The 26,545-nt window shown below is 38.3% G+C and overlaps 1 protein-coding gene across 2 annotated transcripts in view; it reads left to right on the top strand.

Annotated features, from left to right (window-relative positions):
• Positions 1 to 6,692: 6,692 nt before the first annotated feature.
• Positions 6,693 to 26,545, top strand: part of PXDN (peroxidasin) — a 94,898-nt gene continuing 75,045 nt past the window's right edge. Inside the window, exon 1 of one of the 2 annotated variants that reach the window (XM_027726058.2) lies at positions 6,693 to 7,007. In XM_027726058.2, the coding sequence (XP_027581859.1) occupies positions 6,778 to 7,007 (230 nt within the window). In that variant the 5' untranslated portion in view covers positions 6,693 to 6,777. The remainder of the gene's footprint in view (positions 7,008 to 26,545) is intronic. The other variant, XM_027726056.2, reaches the window with a different exon arrangement.

Below are 26,545 nucleotides of genomic sequence, written 5' to 3'. Positions count from 1 at the left end.
TGCAAAAGGTACTTATATCGCTACAGGTTTTAGTATTGGGTTTTTTTCTCCATTTGTTTCTTAGAGCAGGCTCTGTTTTGTTTACTCTTATCTAAGCCTCGCATCTGGAATGGATGTCTTGCGCTCTGACAAGTCATTCTAAAATTCAAGAACCAACAGGAAAAGAACACAGACTGCAAACATGAAATTTTGGTCATTATACAGTAACCTGAGTTACAAATCAAGACCACTAATTTCACTGTTATTGTAAGTCAGAGCTGGCCCCCTGGAGCAAAGAACACATTTTTGTTTTGTTCTCTTTTTAGTACTTATTTGTCTGTATTCCCCTTTACAGTGATGTCTTACTGTCTAAAATGACTTAATTCTAACCAGAGACTCTGTAACAAACAACAGAACATCAAAGGTGACTAAAGCAGGAAGATCAAACAGAAATTAGTAGAGCCAGGGAGCAACTAGAGGACATCAAAAGTGCCCTGAGGGAGAGAACAGGACTGAGCTGGCCCACCCTTGTTGAACAGTCCTATAAACTTTGATCAGCCTGGAAAACATGGATGAATTCAGGGAGGTCTGCTGATAGCCTCAATCTCAGACAACCTAGCTGAACACACCCTCTTGCTTCAAACTTTGGTATTTGACCTGAAAGTTTAAGGAACTGGTTTATCTTTCTGGTTTATTGTTTTTAAACACATGCATCTATACAGAAAAAAAATATTCTTCTGAATGTTCTGTTAAAGTATCACATTACTTCTGGTTTTTCAAAGACCTTTATTAAGACCTTTTCAAAGACCTTTGTCTTCCACTCCAATCAAGCTATGGTAAGTTGATTTTGCTCTAGAAAACTGTTACATTTCACTGAAAGCTAAGGCCATGGCAGCTAGAGCAGACCATTCCTGTCTCAGATTGTGTCATACTGGCAAAGTTGCTGATGACTCACCCTTTAGGCTTGTGAGACATCTTGCCTAAGCTGGTCACCTAGGCTGGCTGCTGTTGTTAATGGGTGAGGTGTCATTGCCAAAGGGCATGTCAGACTATGACAAAACCACTGAGATGTTGGCCTGAGGGGATGTCTGAAGGCCTTTTGGCCAGCCTTCTGCTCAGACAAGGACTGTTGCCAGCATTATCTCACAGCAGTCATGGCTTCCTCTAATCAAATCCTGAGAATCACTCAGAAAGACAATTCCCAGCATTTCGGTGTAACCTATGGCAGTGCCATGCAGCCATCCTGGTAAAAAATATCCACGATATCCAACCTAAATTTCTCAAACCACAGTTTACAACCACTGCACCTGTATCATGGCTATTATATCATCGCCACTCCAAAGAATTGCCTCGCTTTATCAGTTTTTGTAGTTTCTCCTCAAAACATCACAGGTTACTGTTGGATCACAACCTTAACCCAAGCTCACCAGATGTAACAAGCCCAGATCCCTCAGTCTGTGCTCACAAGTCATGTACTCAAGGCCCTTGGGCATCTTGGTGCTCCTCCTTCTAGCCTTTTTTCATCCCCTTTGATCTGGTGAGACCAGAACAAGCTGTGTCCTTCCAGGCAGGACCTTCCAGCCAGGACCTCATGTGCCCCAGCTGTGGAGGAAAGCAGCTCCCCTTGATCTGCTGGCTATATTTCTCCCAGTGATGTTCATTCTTTTAAAATTAAGAACAGAAAACATCTACACTGTCCTGGAGAGTTCAATGGCATTTGTTCAACAGCGCCTCTATGATCCTTCCTAGGATTCGGTATGCCCATGGCTAGGGCAGCAGGGCAACGCCAGGCAGCCAGGGCCTGTCCCACCTCCCAACCAGGAGCAGGGCAGCCTGGGGGCACCACAGCCACCTTAGCCCTGGGCATCAGGCACCTCCCTGAGGATGGCATGAGACAAGGCTGGGTCAGGATTTTGACCTGCAGACTGGGCTTGGGATCAGGCCCATGGGGGAAGCCAGTGTCCAACGCAGCCCTGGGATGACTAGGCAGGACTGCAGGGATGCAGATGAGCTGAGGCTAGGCTGGAAATGGCAGTGTGCTTAACAGTAGGTCTGCTTGCCCTCACAGGGGCCCTGGCCTTCCCTACAGCAGCTCCTTCTCCTCACGGGCCAGCTTTGCTCTTCCCAGACTGGCTCGGCACCCCAACAGCCAGGGCTCCGGGCTCAAGGTGCCCAGGATCCCGACAGTACCCAGCTGGGAAGTGGGCACAGTCCCACTTCATTCACCTGTCTTCAGAGAGGGCATTGTTTTTTATTTATGTCTGTAAAACATGTGGCTGGTGGCTCTGATCCTGTCTGAGGCCTCTAGGCACAGCTGTAGTACAAATCACAGCCTGGAATCTCTTCTGGGTGAGGTATTTCCTCAGTGTAGTCAAGGGATTAAACTAAAAACACCCAATTTCCCGTTATGCTGATATTAAAGAAAATTACTCTGTGGGAAACCAGGAGTTCGTTGGTTCTTTGACTTGGTTCTTGAGACTTTTCCTCTGGGAAAGTCTCTTCAGAGGAGTTTTCTTATATTCCTTTATCATTACAGGCAAACTCTTCTATTCTACGTTAGCTGCCTATGCTTTCCTACATTTTAAGAGGCTTTCCAAAGCAGGGCTTAATCTTATTTTTTAATTTTATTTAGTATTTTTCTTATAGTATAATTTAAAAAGCCAAAATGATAAAAACAAGTTACCCTCTTGTGCTATCGACTTTTCAAACCTAACTTCAGTAGCCAGTGCAGCTTGATAAGTGTTTTACCCCCACTGTGTTACCTGTGAGAGTTTTGTGGAATCAAAAAAAAAAAGGCAATTAGGTCTAATAGATCCATATTCACAGTTAGTAAAAAACAAGCTTATAGTTTATTTTCCTAAATATCAGACAAGGGGTCAGCAAGGTCCATTTCCTATAGCTAAGCCTAAGAAACTCTCCCTTTGAAAGGGAAGACACATTAAAATGCATTTTCTGAAAGAACAGAAATATCTGGCAGATGGAAGTTACACTGGCTGATTTAAAATATAGTAAGCATCTTTCCTTGGACACATACACTAGCACCAGGTAGCCTGGTTGAAGTGAAGATTCAAAGATAATTTGGAAGACAACTTTTCTTTTTTTACTAGTCCCAGGAAAAATTTATTATTATAAAGAAATTAACAAAGCATGTTCAGATGTCTGCAAATCACCAGGCAAATAAAGACACCTAGCACATTCCAGTGCTAGGTACACTTTTAGTCAAACTTGGAAGGAGCCTTTTTTATAATGCAACCAGTGAAGGAATAATTTCCCCCAGAAATTCATATTATATTCAAGAAAGAAGAATGGCAGCTTTTAAGGATATCAACATCACTTTCTCAACTGAGAGGAAGAAGAATTTGTGAGTCTGGTTTCTGTAGAGACAACATCCTCAATCTTTTGTGCTTTCAAAACCAATTTGAGTTTTGTTTCTGCCTTTAAAAAAAAAAAAAAGATCAGATGTGTTTAATCTTTACATGTCTGTGCTGCTCTATTATAATGAAAACACTTTAATTATAAGTTTCTATGGTGCTTTTTCATTAGCTATTTCAACAATCTGTTCCTCTTAAATGTTACTGTTATTGTTGACCACAATGGTTGTAAATAATAAACTAGGTTATGATTCAGCAAAGCATTTCCATTGTCAGGTATCTGAAGATATACTGAAATGTTTTGAATGCTCGATTTTATATCCAAAGATAGAATTTTAATGTAGGCATATAACCTAAATTGAAGAGGATTTAAGCATATATTGCTTATATCTGAATTTTTAGCAAAACAAAAGATAAAAGTATTAACTATTTGATCTTTTAAAAAGTTTCTTTTAGTACTTCAGCAAAGCAAAAGCTATAAAACTAAATTACTGGTATGGAATAAAACCAGCAAGTGGCAGTATTTGACAAAAATTTGAGAGGTAGGTAGGAAACTTTTAAAAGCAAATGGAGATTTACACTATATCTAACTATCAGGTAAGCAGTTCTACTAGCATTCAGAAACAAAGATGTCTCATTTCCAGAGTATTTTTGTTTGTTTGTTTTTGTTAGGTCAACTCTTCAACTAGAGAAATTGGAAACAGAAGACAAATTTCCCATGGATATTTATATGCAAGGTCAACAAAAATAACCCTGCACATTTTATAAAAATTCTTCTATGAAAACTGGCTAAGAATAGAAGATATATCAAAACCATTTGGAAGTCTTATTTATCAGAAATCTTTCCTGCCACCAATTTAGAATAGTATGCAATGAATATTAAAATCATACAATCATAGAATTGTTTAGGTTGGAAAAGGTCTTTAAGATCACTGAGTCCAACCATAAACCTAACACCTCATACTTCTGGATTCCACAGGGCATGAAAAAAAGCCTAACATAAACAACTTATGAGGCATCAATAACATATTAACCAAGAGCCTGTGAAGTTGCACGTAACAAAGTAAATGGCAAGAGCATGTTAAGGCTAAATTGCCAGTGAAAATGTCTATGCACTTTTATTCTCACTCTCAGAATTACTTCTAATACTTCTAATGCATAGCACAATAGTCTAACAAGATCCCAAATGCTAAAAACGTTTCAGGACAATTTTCATTTCCTATAGAAAACATAATCAATTTTAACTACCTACTTTATTTCTTAAAAAAAATCATCATAATGCACCAAAATGACACAAAGTAAACTGTCATCATATTTTCCTGAATGCTACAAATATCCCAATTTAGTGATCTGTCCATATTACTGTGTTTATTTATCTAACCTCAGATGTTCTGCTGTTTTCAGTACAGGCACTGCAGGATGACAGATTTACGGCTGCCAAGATGCTCTAAATGTGAGTGGCATTTCCGCAACAAAAACTCACTTGTGCCAATACTTGCACTTTGTAGGTCAAAAGTGCCTAAGGTTTTCCTGGACCAGGAAACAAATTTAATTTTCAGATTAAGACATGCATATATCCCAATACTGATTACAAATGCAGAGGAGGTGATACATGTAGCAGCTGCTTGCTAAATTGACATTGAGGTGATGAACTTTTTACCTGCTTGCTCTGTAAACTCTCTTCTACTTCAGACTGGTATCCTCTACTGTAAAACAGCTGATATGTATGTATATGAGATTCTGAGCAACTTAGTGTGTTGAAATAGCAGACTAAGCCAAGTCCTGCACCAGTATTTAGAAATGTATCCAATTTAGAAGTATATCTAAATGGTAAGAATCTTCTAGGAGTCTCTGGCTACCCTAGAAACTCAGTAATCATACTGGTGACATGTCAGTAAGTCTCCCCTATCTCTAGACACAGACTGAGCTCACAGGCTCCCAGTGGGCCAGCCTCCAGCTCGCTGGGATGCTGAAGGATGTTTTAAAGAACACAAAAAGCACTTCTATATTTCCATTAGCTAACTTCTTTTAAAAGTTATAACAACCATGTCTTGCTTTGGAGAAGGAGACATAGTGACTTATGAAAAACAAAGTCAAAGATAATGACTCCTCTCAGCATATTTTGATTCTTGATTTCCAGCACTTGTAGCACACTTTCAGGCTCTGATTTTTCACATGAAGTGTTTGACTTGATGTTAAAAAAGAAAAAAAAAAGTGTCCAAAACTCATTCACTGATTCATGGCTAAACCCAAATCTGCACAGTGAGATTCAGAATCACAGAATCACAGAAAGAGGCAGGTTGGAAGGAGCCAGAGTGTTTCATCTGGTCTGCCCTCCTTGGTCAATCAGGGTCATCCTAGAGCACACGGCACAGGATTGCATCCAGATGGTTCTTGAATATCTCCTGTGAGGGACAGTCCACAACCTCTGTGGGCAATCTGTTCCATGAATGACTGTAGTTAAATTTTAGACAAGAATGGCCTCTGCATTGTTCCTTGAAGAAAAAGAGATTCAGGCAATTCTGCAGAAGTGCCGCAGCTTATTTCTGGGGTGGAACTGGGGTTGCTGATACCCATCATTTATAAGAAATGACATTCCAATGCTCACTTGGGATAGTCAAAGTGTGGAGAGGGTTGGAGAAAAGGTATCAATCTACTTCGAGCTTGACATCACATGAGACTGACAATGTTAGAAGTCTCAATGGCAATCTAGTTTTTTGTTCTTATGTAAAGTTCGGTTTGAGAAAGTGTTTAGATCACGTGAGCTGTGGCTGCAACCATTATTCTTTTACGTGGCATTCTAGTGGTCCTCTTACACCTCCTTGTCAATGTAGCCACCCACCCAAAACCACCAAAACAAAGTAATTCAGGGCAAATGATTGTCCTGGTTCAGCAGTCAAAGTTGCAGCACTCCAACAGTCCAAGGGTTGTGTACGTAGTTCTTTCAGATCAGAGCAGAAATGGAACTTCACTTCTTCCCATAAGGGTTTCTCTTTCCCTGATCCTTTTTTCCCCTCATCTTTTTGCTTTCTGTTCTCCTTTCCCCTCCTTCCTCTTTCTTTCCTCTTCTCCATTCCTCTCACTTCCCCTCGTTTTGCCTTCCTTTTCTCCTCTCCCGAAGTGCAAGCTGCCGTCCCTCTCGGGGGTGCCTTCCCTGGGGCGGAGGCGAGGACGGGGGAGCTGCATCCCGGCGGCAGCGCCCGTATCCCGGAGCTCCGGCCGCGGTGCGTGCGCAGGGCGGTGCGGAGCCCCCTCGGCGGGGCGGCCCCAGCCCAGGGCGGGCCCAGCGCTGTCCCCTCCTCCCGCCCGCCGGGGGCCGGGATCGCCCCGCCGCCGACCAGAGCGGTAGCCTCGGCAGGGGAGCGGAGCGGGCGCGACGGGGACCTGCCGGAGCCCCTTTCCTCCTCCTCGCCCTCCTGCCCGCAGCATGGCCCGGCGCGAAGCGGCGGCCGCCCCCGGCTTCTGCCTCCTGCTCCTGCTGCTGCTGCTGCTCAGCAGCGGGCGGCTCTTCCCCCCCGCCGCCGCGCAGCCCCCGCCGCCGCCGCAGCGCGGGAGCGTGTGGTGCCCCAGCCGCTGCCTCTGCTTCCGCACCACGGTGCGCTGCATGCATCTGATGCTGGAGAGCGTCCCCGCCGTGTCCCCGCAGACCACCATCCTGTGAGTACCCGGCGGGGGCTGCCGCGGCGGCCCGCGGGCAGGGATGGGGGCGGAGGAGGAGGAGGAGGAGGGGATGGATACCTGGGATGAGAGGCACTGGGGTGGGTGGCGGCGGAGCCTCAGCTCTTTGTCTGCGGTCGGGGGAGGGGGCCGGACCCGCGGCGGTGGCTCTGCCCGAGGGGCCCGGGCGGCCCCGCGCTGCTTCAGGGCTCCGCGGTACCGGGGTGGCTCGGCGGGGCTGGGCTGGGCTGGGCTGGGCTGGGCTCGCCGCCCCGGGTCCCGCTTCTGCCCGGGGGTCGGTCGGTTCTGACCGGTGTCCCCGGTTTTGCGGGGACTGCTAGAGGTGGATGTTCTGGTTTAGCCTGCGGCCGTTGTGTCCCAGCTTATTCGTCCCTAGAAGGATTTCGCTGCTTCCTTAGTATCCTGCTTAAGACCATATTCAGTCGGCAGGGGGATCGACATGGGTATAGGTGGCACTTTCTGCTCAGTTCTGAGACACGGTGGGGATGTTCAAGCAAACAGGGACCCAAACCGTGAGCTTACTGAAAACTAACTCGGTTCAAATTCCTGCAGAGACTTTTAACGTTCAGTTTTTTAATTCAGGCCCAAATGTGTCAGTTGAAGTGCCCGGCCATTCCTCTATAGTGTCTGGTCACTGTTTTGGGTGGGATTGTATTGGTAATAAAATTCAGTATTGACAACGGTTGACATTTAGTTCACATTGATATTACTAAAATGGTTACCTTTCCAGCCATATTTCCCTATAATAAAGTTACAAATGAACATGACATTCTATTTTGTTTCGTGGCTTACTAAGAGGAACAGATTTGTTCCACTGATCTGCTTATATGTTACTTGGGCTCAGAAAGCTCTTGGCACCAGCCCTGCCCTTTCTTTACACACATGCAGCCATGGAAGTTGAGCAGAGGTTGGCCCTGGGAATTTTCTACGGGGCCTCCTGTAATAAATTAACTTGTGACTTTGTCAGATATTTTCAAAAGAGATCTATAAAGCCTTGCTGTGTTTCAGCTTCCAAGTATTATTTAATGTGAAGAGTACAGTCATTTAACATTAGCCGAGTCCCTCTTTGGCAAGAAGCGCAGGCTTTTGGCAGAATGGGATTAGTCCTGCAGTACTTGTAAACCTTTTAGGGAACAGTACAGGAAGTGGGTGGTTAATGTTTCTTACATTTGAAACAAAGTACATTTACAGAACACCTTTTGCCTTGAGATTACAGGAAACTGTGTAAAGCTAGTTTTGTGAATCATCTTAAATGTAAAATGAAAAAAAATCAGAGTCAATGGCTTGGTTTCATGTTAAAGGTAGAATGGTCTGCAACAGCAGAAACTATTAGATTAAACCTCGCCAGGGTGGAGCTCCCCTTACGGTGGGTATTTATAATCTTGCAGCGAGTCAGAGGAGAATGTGTGAACAATGCAAGCATTATACTCATCTAACCCCACTAATATATCAAATTGTCTAGTATCCCAAATTGAATTATCATTTTGTTATAATGCAAGCTACAATGCTGCAGAAGTAATGCAAAAGAAGTTAAAAACATGTTTTCAGCTTGACAAAGAATGGTAATTCTCAAAATATGCCTGTGGATGACCAGGATTCTTCAAAACCTAATGGTGGCCTTATTTGTCAATAGTAATGTCCCTTTCTCAACAACTGATTAGGGAACCATTATAAATAAAATAGGCAGTATTACATCTGCAAATACTCAATTACTGCTTCTGCTGCTGTGAATGGGGAGGAGATGGATCAGAAGATAGTTAGGCAACATGAGTCCCTGGGACAAAGAGCAACGGTACAATTTACTTAATAATCAGTAGTTTGGTAACAATTATACATAAATAGCTTACCTGTTGTATATGAATTGCCTAATTTTAGCTGTAGGATGTACTTTCAGAATAATTATTACATGTCTGAGGTACTCATTGAATTACAAGAGAGTTTACCACACATTTTTTTTAATTACGTGCTATTTTGAACTGCAGTTCTGCACAATAGTGTTACGCTTCACAGAGGTAGCCCATTACCCACAGAGGGCTTTCTACATATGCTTTCAGCATAGTTCCTTTTTTAAGCATGAAAGTAAGAAGCTGTTTCATTTTTCATCTCTGATTTGACTCTCACAGTTTGCCTTTTATGTGGAGCATGTATATGAAATGTATTTTCTTTAGTAATGGTGTTGATAGTTAAGTAATTAAAAATAATGAACTAATTTCAATTAAATGCCTTCCCCTTTAAAGCATAAACTTAAGAAATCCCGCAAAGTGTGTTGCTGATGCGTTAAGTCCATTTTTACTGGCATTGATAAATTCCACACTCTCATCTGTTTTATTTCTTCCCTGCAACACAGATTGACTGTGCAAAGTAATTTTGTAAAAAAAATCACCCTAAGTTTTTCCCCATTTATAAGTATTTTGCTGAACAGTGGTTCTGAAAAATATCTCATTCTGGAAGCCGACTTGACTTTGCTCTACTTCACATATAATTTGTTACACGGATTAAAACGGTGGGGCCCAGACCAATGGTACAGCCAAATGTTTTTCCCCACATATAAAAAATGTCTACTCCTAATCTCGGGCTCTCTTTTGAAAACTGTTCATAACATTACTAGTTGCTGACCTTGCCAGTGCTACTTCTGGCTGTACATTTTCTCACTCGCTCCTGCTTCCCCCCGTTTCTGGCACTTCCCCCACTTTTTGGCACTTCCCCCTTCCCTGGAGGCTGGGATCCATGGTTTATATTGCTTCCTCAAGGTGGATTCTGCCAGCTTTGAAAGAGCGCGTGGGGCCTTGCATGAGCATGTGGTTTCACCCGAGATGAGATTGTTACCTGGATGCATTGTAGGATTAGGTCCAGCATCCCAGTCAGAAGGTCCCGTGCTGACTTCCCTTAAGAATAGAGACCCACCTCCAAAGTGGTTTGAAACACCACTTCGTGCCATAAGTCTGATTGTGGAAATTTCCTTTCATCTCAGACTAAATATAGAGTGCTTATGTATTTGTAGAAATTGCTGAATCGTACTTATATTAAACCACTTAAACCGTTGAGGAATGTAAAATTCTGGGTACGGTACTATTGCTATCACTTCTTCCCATAATTGTATCCTATCTTACATAGTCTTTCAGTTGTGTTCTGCAGCAATTTCTAGTATATGGTGTTGGTAATTCTTATAGGAGTCCTTTGAATATTGATGCAATATGTTACTATTTGTATTTTGTCTAAACACGATCCAAATCAGAACCCGCCTACAGGACTAGTTACACATACTGAAATTTGTTCGCAGTTTTTCTTGGCAGCACCTTATTGCTCTCTTATTTTTTTACTAGCTGTACAAGCAGAATTGTATTTGCTGCATTTGGAGCTGTACAAGCAGAATTGTATTCACTGCATTTGGGTCTAACAGACTGAACAAGAAAAGAAACTAATGTTCTGTTATTGTCAGAAAAGGTAAAAATTGACAAAAATAGTTGTCACAAAAGAAAGTGGACTTGATTTGCACTAAGAATGGCATTCAAATTATTGAGGAGAAAATTTTATTTTGAAATAAGTCACTCAGTATTATCTATGGGAGGATACATGAATTACTACAGAGGTAGGAGTAATGGAAGTGTAATGACATTTCACATTTCACTGTTGATTTGTGATAACCTTATGCCTCTTAACAGAGGCATTTAGGGAAATGAAATGGGTGATATGTATGGAATCTGTCAGTGCAGGAGTCTCTGGGCTATCATATCAGAAATCTTACTGCATGCTGTTTGAAGATCTGCTGTTTGAAATTATGCATTATCAGTCAGCAAACAACCATCCCATTTTCATCTAAAAAATACAGGATCCTTGCTTCTGATCAGATCTTTGAAACACTTTTAGAAAAATTCCGGTAGATTAATATTAAGACAGTAAATAAACACACCTCAGCACTGTGAAGGACAAAGGACTGCATTCTCAAATCTGGATTGCAAGTAAGCTTGATCACCTCAGTGCTGAACATCAATTTGCATATAGGAGTTAGTCAAGAGATATAACACTGGTCTAAGATTTTATTCAAGACACAGATTTGTACATACTTACTGTTAAAAAAAGAACAGATACTGAAGATTTATTTGAAGGATTTGAACTGAATACTAACACAGATATTGACAGACTCTTGGCTGGGCAGCAAAATGCAATAGATGCCAGTGATGATTTGTTTAAATGACACAGAACAGGAGGGAAAGCACAAGATTATTTCAATAAAAATTATTTTAGGTCTTCCTTCATAGAAATTTTATGAACAAGTGCAGAATTTCATTTGAAATTAAAACACCTACATTTAGGTCTCTATCCGTAAGAGTCTACAGCCATATTTGTTTTGTGAACTTCTCTTCTAAGGAGTAACAACTTGGTCTGTACAGTTCATAATGCCTGGAGTGGACTCAGCTCACTCAAAAAGGGGACACCTTCATTTGAGATAGTAATTTCTAGCCTCAGGCTACCTTCCCAAAAAGGACTCAGGTCTTCATTGGACCTGTGCTATACCTGCTTGCTCTCAACAGATGTCTCAGATAGCCTGAGACATTGATTGGACAACTGAATTAAGCTGCTACTGGTTTGTGCCACTTATCAATTTACTTGTACCTTCTCCAGCATGAGCATGTTAACTAGTGTTCTGCTGACAATAAAAAGAGTTTAAACATCCATATGTAGATGTTAATATTTATTTGTCTAAACAAAAGCTTCAAGTATTTTTCAGAAGAGAATGTTTTTCTAGAATTTTCAAGAGAAAGAAACTACTTGCAAAAAATTAACTTGTAAGTATGTAAGTTGCTCAAAGGAGAGTGTTTTCCATCTTCTGTGTCCCAGCAAATCAAGTGGATACTGCAAAAGATACCAATCCTCCCTAGCAAAACAGCTGGGTAGGGTGTGTAGGATGTGTACCCTGCTAAAGCCATTCCCAGGCAGTCTGATTGTACTGCTGATAGAATGAGCCAGGACCAAGGCATGAGTGTGTTAAGGAGACATTTGCCGAGCTTGCAGAATGTGCTTGGTCATTAGCAGGGGACAGAAGGGCACAGCATTGATAGTGTTTGACATTTACTGGGAGACATTAGGCAAAGCTGCTGAGGCCTGCAGCAGAAGGCCCAAATGAGTCTTCACTTCCAGTCACTGGATCCACTAGGGTGAAAATATTTTTGTCATTTCAACAGTATGTTAGCCCTCATCAAATTTTTTTTTGGAGAATGGGAAAACATATGGAACAAAATCATACCAAACATTTCTTGCAAGTGTCTTACTGTATACTCAGCCCATTGTCATCAGAGGAATACGTTGTCATATGTTACAGTTAATAAATATAATTTCTAATTTTCATCTTTTTCTACTAAGTTGTATTTTTGACCAGTAAATACTTAACATTTGAATGTTAAAATGGTAAATGTGTGTTTATTGACAGAAAGATATCCATAATGAATAAAACCAAAGATCCATTTTACCTGATATCTGTTCTTTGAGGGTGACTGAAAGTGCATCTTATAAACAAGTAGACAGTATAGAGTAGCATATAGTGGTTTATCCCTATAGTAACTTGTAGATAGGGATTTTCTGAGGTAAAGGTATTTCCATATTATATGTAAATCTTGATGGATCGCTCCTCCACAAATTGTTCAACCTCTTTTTCAACTAATTTAGCTGTTAACTTACACTCATAACTTTCATTGACAAGGAGTACTACACAAACCACATGGTGTAAATTGCTCTCTTCTGTTTGAAGCCTCCAAGTTGCTAGTTTCACTTAGCATCCCCCATTTCTTCTATTGGAAGAGACACTGAATACTTGATCCCTCTCTATCATCTCAGTGCTGGCCATGATTTTATGATCTTTGATCCTAAGCTTCTCCATTAATTTCTTTTTAAAGTTGTAGTCTTCTCAGTGTAAGGTCTGTGTTCTTAACCTCTCATCATCTTGACTGCTGCTTCCCCACTCTGCTGTGTTTTGAGGTGAGGGAATTATAACTTTCCCCAGTACCTGCATGGACAGACCTGGTACGTGGACTAACCGGGGATTTATAGAGCAGTGTTAGGGTGGTCTCTGTTTTTATTTTCTGTTCCTTTTCTAATAATTCCCAATGTGGGTTTTCCTTCTCTTGAACTGTTTTTTTCAGGGACTAATCAAGGGGTAGCTTAAGATCTTGTGTGTAAGTAGTAATGATCAGTTCCAGGCCCACCATTTTATTTGTAAAGTTTGGTTTTCTCCATATACATTATTTTGTATTAATACATGCATTAGCTCTGCATTTGATAGCCATTCACGGACTGTTGACAAGTCCTCCTGCTGTACTTCCTAGTCAGAGTTCATTAAAATAGATGAGTATTGTAAGCAAAACTTTGTATTTTCTGTCGTTCATCATCCTTCCACTTAGGAATAAATTGAACAATGCAGAACTCAGCTCAGCTCTCTCTGAAATTCTTCTGTGACCTTCCCCAACTAGGAAAATTCACCATTTACTATAAAAATCTCTTCATATGCTCATCTGTGCAGGGTATTTGCTTTATAGCTGTTTCAAAAGATTGTTTTCTAATTCCCAAAGCTTTGGGAGTTTGGGCTGTCGTCAGCACAAGATTTTTTTCGTTTGTTCTACTGAAATGTTTTAGGAAGCTATAAAGATTATACAGATCAGTGGATTACTTGGTATTGTTGTCTACATCCCCAGTTCAAAATCACAGTTTTAAACATTCTTCTGCCTTCCTGATTCTGCTAACACATAGGTTCAGTGCCTCTGCTGTTACTCAGTTTTCCCAAACAACAACATAATAAAAAAAAGATGAGTTAAATGAGTTTTCATCATTACTTTGGGGAATTTAGGGGCATGAGGGACACTGAATAAGAAATTTTTGTTTAGCGGAGACAAACATGGGATTACTCACTGGAAAGAGTAAGAAACGGATGCTTGGACATGAGTAAATATACTCCTTCTCTCCTAATTCCCAAAGGCAGCTGGTGGAAAAATAACAGGGAGATGCCTATCCCTTGCATCATTAGGAGGGTCTGGATCTGAGACACAAGAAGAGGTGTGTCTCACCTAAAATTATGGTAAACACACGCCAAAGAGAAAAATATGACTAATAAATATTCCAAACTCCTCTGTTTTCTGAGTTATTCTTACTGACTTCTCTCCCAGGTGAGGTCAGTGCTCATTAAGACATGACAAGGGCATGTCATTAGCCAGCAGAAAACTTGGTCGTTTAGATATCAAATGAACGTTAAGCTGCTCACATGTGCTTGTGGATTGGCTTGTAAATAAATTAGGTTTAAATTAAAAGGTTGAAAGTCTAGCAGAAAAGAAAAATAGGAAGTACAGACAGTAAAGAAGAGAACAGAGCTTGGCATGAAGATAGAAGAAAACTGTGGAAAGAGACCAACATAATATAATAGAAGAAATTGATATTGCTATTATGATATGAAAAAATAGCAGACAACTCTTCAGAAAATAACAAAAGAAGAAAAGAAATTGTGCATTATGTGTAAAATTATATAATATTTTATGTTTTTAAATTATAAAATGGCCTTTTACAGGAATATTTTACTGTGCATAGTGGGTAAAACGAAAATGCTAGGTTAATGTTTTGAGACTCCAATTCTATTCTGAACAATTGAAAAACAAACTAAATTTTCCTCCATCTTGATGCAGCTCTCAAAATGGTGTTTTTTTCATTATTTCTTTTGGGATTCAGATTTTTGAGACTTTCAAAGTTGTACTTTGTTTACAGAATTTTTCCCCACTTCATATCTATTTTTGTGATCAAATATTTTGTACACTTAGATCTCATTTTGCAAATGTGAACTTATGCATAGCTTTGTATACATGACTAATCCCCAAGCTTCTGATTCTTCCTGGACTTGGACACTTGCTGAGTCTCTTTATAGCAAGCCAAAGAGTTTACAGCTTTATGGGATAAAACTTCACTTATAAAAGAGTTTCATTTACAAGGGTGACATTTAAAATCTACATCACACAATCTAAATATTTATAGTTGTTTGTCTTTTTGGAGAAGTTTATGTATAAAAAGAAGTTTGTATTTTTAATACGGGTATATATGTTTGTATCTACGTACTTATATATACACATGCCATACATATTGTATACATATATATATATACAGTAGAAGGGAAACAACTGAGCCAAATTCTCTTTATCATTTGTTCCATTTAGATTTGATGAAAAAAACCCCAAACCAAAACAAAAATAGCTTTAAAGGCTTTATTATTGCATATGTGGGCAGAGTTTCAAGACAATCCATAGAGATGGTGCAATGGGAGCTAACCGAGCTGGAACAGAATGACTCAAATGTTTCCTTTTCCTTCCCTTGCTTATCAGGCTGCCAAATTTGATTTCTTTTTGGTATGGCATTATTACTGTTGCTAATGAGAGTCAAGTGATTCTTTTAAACAGAAAATGTATATTGCAAATAACAAAGATTCTCAAACTCTTGAGAAAGACACATGAGGGAGAGACTAATGTGGACTCTTATCTTCATGTCTTTTTTTTTTAATCTGTATTTACAAAAATAAGCAAAGATAGGATATTAATGAGTTTGTGCAGTGCCTGGCATGGCTTCTTGAACCATGTGAAAGTTTGTAAAATGAAAAGTGTGAAGTTTTGTGCAATGTAGTGTTCTCTCTGGCCTTTTTTTTCTGAATTGTTTTTTTAAGTTTTACTAAGCAAAACAATGAGTAAATGTATTTAACTCCCAATTAGTTTTAATGCCCGTGACATTTCTCCCTTTTTTGTTCTGACTTTCAGATTTTTTATTCTCTTTCCAACTGCCACTCCCCGGATCTTTCGGAAACATTTTCTTCCAGCATTCTTTCCCCTTAAATCACCTATTACAACAGACTGTTCATTGCCTGGCTGGTCTAAAAAAAGAAAAATATTACTTGGTACACAGCGTTACCTAAACTAATGACTGCTTTTGGTAAGCAGGATGATGACTGCTAAGTGTCGAGTTCTTTGCAATGTGTTAGCCAGACCGATGGATTTAATAGCATTTTATTAACCATATTGTTTCTGGTTTCCTTTGCTGGAGAAAAATTTTAAAATAAATAAGTCCATGCATGTTTGATTTATCTCTAGGCATTGTGAGCATCGTGACTGCTCACAGCAACATGAAATTCAGTGCAGACTTCTCAAAACAGTTAATTTCAGGGTTTATAGCCTCTCTCCAAGGTCCACCATGCTGTATTAAAAGGTAAATATTTCACTTTTGCAAGACTTTGGCTGGCCATTTTGATATAAAACTTTACTATTTGATATCTCATGGTGGCTTCTATTTAATGATTGATTATTATGATAATCAGATTAAATCAGTCACCAATATTAAAATAGTTAAAGTGTCTAAATGAACATCTTGTAATCTTTTAATGGTGAGAAAGCTTTTTTTCCCAATTTTTAAAAATATTTTGAAAAATATGGGCGGCATTGTGTGTTCTGGTGCACAGATCACTCTAGTGAGCCATTCAAAACTCAAAATAAACACAAATAAATGCCACATTACATTGTATGCTAAGATAATATAAAAAGCTGGAGCAGCAGTGTGATGGTGTGGCATATGTATATAAAAAAGACTCAGCAATTAATTTGCTGCTGGGAAACTACCTATCAAAGGAGGATGTCTTTTAAGAGATATTATGTCACTCTTTGGGATAATAGCTAATTTGGATTCAAGAAAAAGGTTTTGGTTTCATGGTATTTTGATAAACCCTCCAAGAAATTTTAGAGGTGAGAGTATTCAAAATACTTTTTGTAAACATAAACTGAAGTAAAAATTCAGATCTTTGACATAGGTAATATTCTCAGTCTCCAATAAAAAGGGCCTAGGCATTTGATTTAAAGTGCCAGTAAAAAGAGACTTCCTTCAGGCAAAAAGAAAGGGAGAGCTGCAGCAGGGCTGCAAGAGCAGTGAGAGCAGGTTGATTATGTGAGTAGGTGGTTTGCTCTGGCCAGATTCAAATAATTAACTTTCTGATTTAATTTTATTGCCCTGGGAAAAGCTTAAGTTCATGCAATAGTATCCATGTAGGGACTAGAATCAATCAAAATGTTTGCTAGTTAGACTTTTATGTATAGCTAAAGCATGTTTTATTTGTAGATTGAAGACATAGTTGTCAGGAATGTAAATAATTGCCACCAGGCAATTATTAAAGGTCTGTAAATACCTTGGTGTAGAAACATCTATACTTTATTTAGACCAATTTTTAAAACAGAGTATTTTTTCTTTTATCTGAGTGCTCTATGAATAAGCTAAATCACTTGAAATTTCTAAATTTTGATACATGTTGAAGTGTCTTTTTTGATTCAGTAAACAAAAGTTTTGAAAACTTAGCCAGAAAATCCTGTAATCCTCCCACAATGATATGTGAATTTTCTGAGATGTTTTATACTGTGTCAGCTTTGTGTTCTTTCTGCAGTCGATGTTTTCTTTTTGACATCTTCTATTTTACTTAAACCTTTCGGATATATCTCACATGTGAATAATTGAATAAAAGATTTAGGTAGAGAAGAAATATGTAAAAACAGTCTAAGACACAGTATTCATTAGAGATTTCTGAACAGTTTGGCCAAGTAATTAAGTGGCAGAAAGCAAGGTTTATACAAAAGAAAAACCCAAACCTCCAGCATTCAGTATGAATTGTTATACTGGTTATATCTATATAGAAATTATATATCCATCAGTAGGTGTAGGATAGAACTATCTTTTGAAAAAGTTGTGTGACTACCAAACACCTCAAATAGTACAGGGGAAATTTTCCGTCTTTGATGAACTTGCGATGTGAACAACACTTAGAAAACAGATGTAAGAGGTAGGCAAATAATGTGTGTACAGCCCCCACACTCAGGTATATTATCTAGGCCAGTTTTAGAATACCGTGGCATGTGTTTATAATCCCTTATTCATCAAAGAAAGAAATAAGAACTAGTTGTGGTTTAATAATCACTATTCAACAATATCAACTTGAATTCAAACTAGTTTTGTCTTTTCAATATTGGTAAAATTTTGAATTCCCACAGTACATAGGACACAGTGATATCTGTGCAACCCAGATTCTTTAGGTAAGAGTTTTTCATTACCTTTCATTAATTTTTTCCCTGTGAATGTCCATGAGGAATTGTTTTGTAATAATGCTAGCATACAGCAAGTACCTGTCTTGCCTATCAGACATTGTCTATGACAGAGTTTGTATCCCGTTTGTTTGTTTGTTTGTTTGTTTTAAATATATTTTATTTACTTACTGGCTTTTACAGGGTGACTTCACTTTGAAAATATTCTTATTTTTCTGAAAAGATATTACGTTTTTCAGGAGTCAATCCTTTGGACAGTGTAAACAAAAATTTTTTTTAAAAGAAGCTGATGATTAGAGTGCAAATAATTTATTTTTTAACTTTGAACTTTGTATATACTTGGACATGATGGTAGATGCCCATAAAATTAATTGTTTTTAAGATCTGGACCCACATGTAAGTAATTTCTGATAGCATCAGGATTTGAAAAACTTGTTGAAAATTGGTGGGTTTGTTTTTTGTGTGGTTTTTGTTTGTTTCTTGGTTGGTCCCTCTTTCATTCAGAAAATCGGTTGTTTTTAACTGCATAGTGATAAAGCTTCAGTAGGTGGGAAATAAAATGTCCATTCAGCTCAGCCTCATTTTTAGCCATATGGTTTGGACATGGGAAGGAATTGTCCCTCCAGAATCCAGAGCAAGTGTATAATCTCTCAGGAGAGATCTTAGCCATGGCACTACTGTAGTAGCAAAACATATGATGCCTGAGAAAGCTTTACCAGTAGAAATTTTTTCACTTAAGTGGCTAAGTGTCGGGGTTGTGGCTTGCACTCATCAGCCTTCTAAATTCCTCTTAAAGTATTTGTGGAAATCCCAGCCATAAACTGGCATTTTTATGCCTTTGCATCAGAGGGTGTATTTGTGCTTCTGACCAGTCTTATAGTACTGATAGTTTAGCTGTGGGTCCAGAGCTAAACTTTTTTAGCCAATTCTTTTTCAATTGAAGTTAAAATTTGATGATTAATATTTGTGGGAAAGAATTTTTTCATTGGATTTTAAGGCATATATATGGCAGTTATCTTAATCAAGTGGAGTAGTACTAATTTATACATTTCCAAGACATGTAAGTATGTGTTTTTGAGTAGCAGAAACATTCTAAGAATCTTTTATTCAAAGCTGAAAAGAAATTAGTAGATATATCTGCTAATATAAATATAAACTAAGATTTTTTTTTAATTTTTGGCTGCAGATAGTACTCAAAGTTGTTTTTTTTATTATTCAACTATTTAGACTGCATCTCAAAGGAAAATAGTAAGCTTGATGTATTTAAGTAGCTGGTCTATTTAGTGTATGAATGCTTCTTTTGTTTCAATTTTCTTTTTTAATTTACAGCAGAGATTGTACCCCTTTGCAGTTAAAACCAAAACAACTCAGAAATACCCTTTGAGTGGTACTTGGCTTTCTTTTGGCTGCTGGGTGCCAACAGTAGTTGCTCGTTCCTGCCCTTGGTCTTCTCAGTAAGTTCTCAGAGTTAGCTGAAAAATAAACAAGGGAGAAACATTTTTTTTCACTCTGAATCCTTTCCCAGATTTCATGGCCTGTGATAGCTGTGGCCACTCGTGTTAGCCCTGGTGAAAGAGGGTGGCCTGGCAGGCAGCAGCAGGAGAGGAGCTGCCTCCTGAGGGAAACTGCTAACCTGCCCCTGGGACCTGCCCTCAGAGAAAACCATAAAAATAAGCTGAGTTGTGATACAGCTTGAAGGGGCAGGTTTGGGCACACAGAGAACTGTAAATGCCCCTGCTGAGACCTCCTCGCAGAGGAAGCCCCCTTCTTTCCTTCCTTGCCAGGGATGAGAGTGCCACCAGCCCCTGCTCATGCTTCCCTGGACCTGCTGCTCCACCCACCTACTAGAGCAAGTGTCCTACTTCAAAACTGTTGGCAATCTTACTTTTCACAAATTAATTTTTAATTAATGTCCCCTCTGTTGACTTGTCATGCTAGGTGTTTAATATGTGGATACTTTAGACCATCTGATATTCCTCAAAGGCAGGTTTGTACTTAATTTAATATTTTAGAGTTAATTCTAATATTTTCATTCTACTTTGGCAAGAGTAATCAAATGTTTGAACTTTCCCCCTTTCTTTTTTACATATGCACCTGGTTGAAAGCATTGTTTATGTTTGAGCAGTAGGAAAGACCCCTTGAGAGTCCACATCAGCTATGATATGTTACTGGGCAGCACAAGAAGCTGTTCCACATGGCCCAAATGGTGTGTATATGGCCTGGGTCATAGCTAGTTTGTACAGGGTGATGAAACCAAGGATGTAAGTTGAAATGTGATCAAAATGGAAAAATCAGATCGAAATATAACTTTAAAAAGGGCATTAAACTGTGAAGACTGTACAGAATTGTCTTTGCTTTTATTCAGAAATGAACTTTTTTGCCTTTTAATAATACGTAAGTGTGTAAAACCATTTTTCTGTCTACAAGTGTTACATACTTTTTCTTCTGGTATCTTTAGTATTCTGTCAATATGATGAAATAATTAGAGAGAGATTAAAAAGTGAGCTTTGTAATTCATTGTTGATGTAATTCTGCCAATATTAGAACTGCTAGCAAGAGGGTGCATGACTTAAAGCAAAATATATGTGATCTTCTGGGGCTACTAGAATTTAAAATAGCTAACAAACATAAGACTAGTAACACTTACTTGGAAATTTCAGACACATCCATAATTTGTAGCAATCCAGTTTTCCAAGCTTTTTTTTTTAAGCTGGTCAATCAATTTAATCTAGGTAGAGAAAGAAGAAATGTGCAGGGGAACAAGTTACAGGTATATTCTTTAGTTCAGTTTTACTTTTGCAATGTGAGATAAAAGGAGATGAGTGTTGATTGATTCAAGTTATGGAACGTAATAAAAATGTATAAAGCATGTTTATTATTAGTCTTTTATTATTCTCTTGATCCATTCTGTATGGTAACTTGTTACCTAATGAGTAGTAGCTCCAAAATTGCTTTTTGTTTATAATTTTGATATTTATATGAGGATGGACTTGACATAAGAAATGGGAAGGAATAATCACTGTTCCCAGAGATTCCCTTCCCTGAACGTCATTCAGTTGGATGCTTTAAGGTTGAATGGAAGTAGCCATCTCCATTGCTCTTCACAAGGAGAAAACAACTTCTCCCAAGAGACAGGAACGCCCAGTGGCCTGCCCTGAGGCTGTCTGCACTCATGAGAAATGAGGAGATAAATATCAGGGGAGTCCTAAAGTAGCCCTGTCACTCCCTGTTCTTCTGAGTTTGCTTTGCCAGGAGCAGGAGGAGTCGGAGGCAGAGTAAGAAACTAGTTAACTTATCTGCTTTTGCAGCCTGTCCTTAACCTCAGAAGCAGAAAATAGGATTCCAAGAGCTGCAGCTTTTTCAGTGAGGTGACCTGGGATTTTCCTGTGAAGTGGAAGGAAGAACTGTTGCTTTGTCTGCAACCAGGAAGCCAGTCTGCTGCCAAGTGATAGAGTACCTGAATTTTTGTTCTTACTCTTTATGCAAGCCAATAGTGCTTTCCATATTAACAGTAAAATGTTCTCAGCATTCTACAAGAGCAACTACCCAGATAAATTCTAACACCATCTCTAAGTCTGTTTGAATCTAGTATGACTATCACTGTATTGGAAATAACTGAGAATTACATAATGGTTGGAAATACATTCTGACAGAATCTGCCTAGTGTAGGGGGAAAAGTGACATATAGGTTTACAATGAATAAAGGCTTTTGAGTCAAATTTAGATGTTATTTTTAGATGCAGTAATTCCTTCGATTTTCCACATTCTTTAGCTTGATGTTGATCCTGTATTGCAAAACTTCTTTTTGAATTGAAGGAGACAAAATGGGCATTCTTTATTAAGGTCATAGGCATGGTAGGTACCAGGTGTTATTTATTTATTGGTATGATAAATATAATACAAGCTCACATGCACTGCATCAGAGGCCGCCTGCCCCAAGGAAAGAAAAGTCCCTAAAATTGCAATTATGGGGAAACCGCATTTATATATTAGGATATTAGTTTACTGCCCAGTTTGTTACTTCTTTCCTAGCCCTCACTCTAATCTCTGTTTTCAGCTGTAGGATCTTCTGTTGCTGAGAGCTCATTGCCCTCAGCTCTCCACTAACACTCACCCAGCATAGTAGATACCCAGCTGGGTACGCCTGTGTGAAAGATGCTGGTGTGTCAGACCTAAAAGGAAGCTTAAGGCACTCTGGTAAAGCACAGGTGATTCTTCTCTATCAGTGTGTATTTTTCATTGTGAATCTGTACACTCATTTGCTTGCACTGCCTGCATCTGTTTTCCTGGCAGTAAAGAGAGAAAGGACTAATTGCTATAGAACAAAATCAGAATAATAACAGAGTTGTGAGTATATTTTTCTGCCCACCCATGTTTGAAGTTTGATGATTGCTTTATTTATTTTTACATCTTTTAAGAACTATTGCTGCTGCTGCAAAAAAAGTATCAACTTCAGCATTTTGACTTGTTTTAAGAAAAATGGTCAGTGCTATTCCTCACTTAAAGCTGCTTATTTCTAGTGAGCAGAAACTGAAGACAAACATGCTCAAGCTGGAATCTAGGAGCAGGATGACACTATCCCATTTTTAACAGTGAATATAGTTAACTACTAGAATGACTAGCAAGTCATTAAGTTTTGCTTGATTAATGGTTTTTTTGAATCACAGTTTTATATTTTTCTCAAAGGAATGGTCCAGCTCTGATAGCAATAATTGCCTTAAGACAGGAATTTCTCTATTGTTGTGTGACTTGTCTTGTGTGAGAGGTCAGGGATGATAAAATTTCTTTTTGGCTTTCAGTTCCGTCCTCTGAGAATAGTAGTATTTCATGGATATAGAGTTTAGACTTAAGCATCCCTGTGAGACAGAGAAGTGCAGGAACAGAGTGACAGATGGGAGGAGGAAAGGACTAATTTTTTACTATAGCATAAAAGCAGAATTTCTGTGGGATTTTCACAGTTGTAATTCTCAGGGCTGTTGACTTCAAACCCAAACAAAGCTGCTAGTGCAGTTGTTTTGATGGTTCATGGTATGTGATAAACTGGTCAGCTTCCCTTTTTGCTGTCTTCTTTAGCCTACTATGGAGGAGAAATTATTTTTTTTTTATTTAAAAGTGCAGTTGAAAAAATAAATGTTAAGAGGGAAACCAAGAAAAGGTTGGTTGCTCTTTACAATACAGACTATGCCAACCATGAGTTCATGCTTTGCTTGATCCAAGACTTTAACCGTCATGTATTTGTGTTAGGACAGCACTCGGGTTCAGCTGTTGTGCTCTATTTTGTTGGGGATGGCACAAACACAAGACAAGAAAACAGCCCTTTCCCATGGATATTTCTGTGAACAATAATTAGTAATGAAACATATGGCCATCCTGTCAACAACCGTTTAATTGTTTGGTTTTAGCAATAGGTCCCTCTGAGAGGAATAAAGACAGATTTTGCCTTTTCTTGTTATTTCTCAGGCTGCAGAAACAGCATTATATTTTTTGAATTCTATTCATGCTGTTAAAAGGAGGGGAGGTTAGTTGTGTGGTTTGATTTTGTTTTGTTGTTTGGTGGTGGCTTTTTTAAGATAGTATGAGAATTAGGAATGATTATAAAATACATTTTCTAATTTCAAAATATAATATTTATGTATGGATTTTGGAGTATTATGGATTTTCATGGATTTTGGAGGACTCTGAAGGTGGGTGAGAAAAAGAGCCATGATCATGCCAGGGTAAAATTTCCATGTATAATTCTTGACAGGTGAGCCTACAGGCCTAAAACTTTGAACCAGCAAATCTCATTTGAGTCCTGTTAATGGCCCTGCATAACTGGTTGGAAAAATTGGCAACAAGGGCAGCAGAGGGATCTGCAGACTTAGTAAGACAATACTGTATTGCATTTCGTAGAGTTCACATTTAAATGTTTTCCTTTCAAATCTAGTGGCAAAATAATTGTTCATTAAAGCAAATCCTTAGTTCTTGGAGAAGAATATATCATAAGCTCTCAATTCACCAAAGTCGTACCTGATAAAATACAGTTGTTAAGTCTTGTGAACTCAAAGTCCATTTCAACAAATCTTACATATCTGTGCAAATCAGGTATTATTTTAATTAGAAAATTGATAGATTGTCCAGACTTTATAATGTCTTAATTTTCTTATCATAACCATTTTCATGATTTTATGATCAAGATGAGTACTACCAAATGTTCTGCACCCTGTTCTACAGATTTCAATATTTTTGTGATCCTACCATTTACTTTTGTTACTGAAATTGCAATATACTAAATATTATTGACTGTGATGCCCCCTTACCATGTAAGAGTAATGTTTTAGTTTCCCATCTAAAAATGCAGTGGCTTTATTTTATGTTATGCATGCTGATGTACAGATAATAAAAATAATCTCAATGCAAATTAGAGAAAATCACATATTTTATCTAGTACTTAGACTGGGGAAGAATTAATCCAGAAAATGAATTGCCAAGAAAATGGAGAACAATATAATTTTGCTTGTAAAGGAAGCACTAGGGCTAAATCTTAAAACCAGGCAAAAAAAAAAATCTTGATTCCTCTGGTATTCTAACATGTTACACTGCTAGCAGTGAGGATTAGTGTAAGTATGCTATAGCTGCATGTGTGGTTTGGTTTTATTTTTTTAAGTGGTGGCTCTGTCTTTGTTTGTTCAACAAAGTGACACATTTTTTGCAGGGCAGTAGTTAAAGCAGCATTAAAGTGCCATTGACATCATCCAGTTACTCCACTGACTTGATTATATAACCTCTTTTGTGCAATTTTCATGCTCTGCTCTGTTTGAATGTTTTTACTATGCTGATGACTGTTTTTCATTTCCTGCTGGGATGACCTTGAATAAAAAAAGAATAAGAATAAAGTAGACATAAGCAATGTAGTCTTGCTGGCATTTGCACATCTTTTGTTCTGTGTTGAGAAACATAGCAGTTTGGTGTTTATGGTATAGATTTTTTCTGCTGGGTAGTAAATAATCTTCAATGGTTAGAAAAAAACACGGGTCTTATTTTGTTCTTTTGAATTTAGCAATGGTAAAGTGATCCAGTTATGACAATTCCTACCTTATTAAAACATCCGAAGAGAGCTAGACAAATGATGGCCATTCTTTACCTTAAATTATTAATTTAACCTATTAGACCTAACATATCTACAAATCTAATATTTAAAATTTCTCCCTTTTGTTTTTTTTAAAGGAAAATGAGATTAGCTAGTTTGCACTTTTTTTTCCAGATCCATTATGTATCATACAGCTGAAGGAATTGATATTTTTCCATTTTGTTGCTTCTGGTTGAATCAGCATTTCATGATAAGCCTTACAGATGGATATGATAAATGCGTGCATTGCCTTTCACATAAACATTTTTTTCAGACTCAATATATCTCTCAATATCAGAAAGTTATGACAATGAGAAATCCATAATTTCAAAGTATTTTGTGTTTTTTTGCCACCGCTTAATTTAATTTGTCAAATTAAAGTAACAAAGATTCTATTACCATATACTTTACGATCACATATAGAGAAAGAGGTTTAGCATTAAATAGTTTTCACTGGACCTTTTAAAAGTGCCTTCTTTTGAGGCAGGGATTGGGCATTTGAGAACCTTTCAGTGTTTAAGGTGTTTAAGACAGTAGTGTCCTTTCAGATATTTCCATTTTGCTGCTGTGTTGGTTTTGCTTAGCTGAGGCAATATCTCTGAATTTAAGTTCATTCATGTCCTAAATCAATACTGGTTAGCCCTTGAAACAAAGTAATGAGATAGTTACCTTCACTGCTAGTAAAAATTGGGGTTTGATTTCATTGGTAAATGCTTTAGTATTTTGCTTTTAGATGAGGATTGATAAGAGAAGTCATTAATGCGTAAACATCATGTTTGAAACATCAGACTAAGCTGATTTCATCCACGTTGCCTTTTTCTTGTCCAAAGCTAACAGATACACAAATATTTTCGATTTAAACTATGAAATCAGATGCTTTCCATATGATGGGCTAATACAAAAGTAGATCTTCTAAACTTGAGTTAAAATGCACTGTGCTAGTTTGCCAATGGTAAGTCTGATGCCTTGGCTTTATTCTGTATTGAAAGGTACTGTTTCTGGAGACCCTTGGAACACCTAGGGCTTTTTTAAAATTATTTTTGTTTCACTTACTCTCCTTTCCATGTAGTGTTTCTTAGCATAAGCACGTGAATATGATTTTTAATTTAGGATACCTGAGAGCAATATGCTGGTAAATAGTCCCCAGAGGAAATATAACAAGTGTAAGTGTAACTTAGGGTTTAGGCTGTTTTCTTGTTTGCATCTAACATTATTAAGCAAAGTAAGAGAATATTTTCATTTTTGGACAAGAAAAAAACCAGAGACTGGGAGATTAAGTAATGATTAAAGGGATCTTCTGAAGTTGGGAAGTACAA

Source organism: Pipra filicauda, unplaced genomic scaffold, assembly GCF_003945595.2.
Source record: "Pipra filicauda isolate LSUMZ 115617 unplaced genomic scaffold, ASM394559v2 scaffold41_size5083284_pilon, whole genome shotgun sequence".
NCBI lineage: Eukaryota > Metazoa > Chordata > Aves > Passeriformes > Pipridae > Pipra > Pipra filicauda.
The sequence above is the reverse complement of the archived record's forward strand: the minus strand, read 5'-3'. Positions and strand labels throughout refer to the sequence as shown.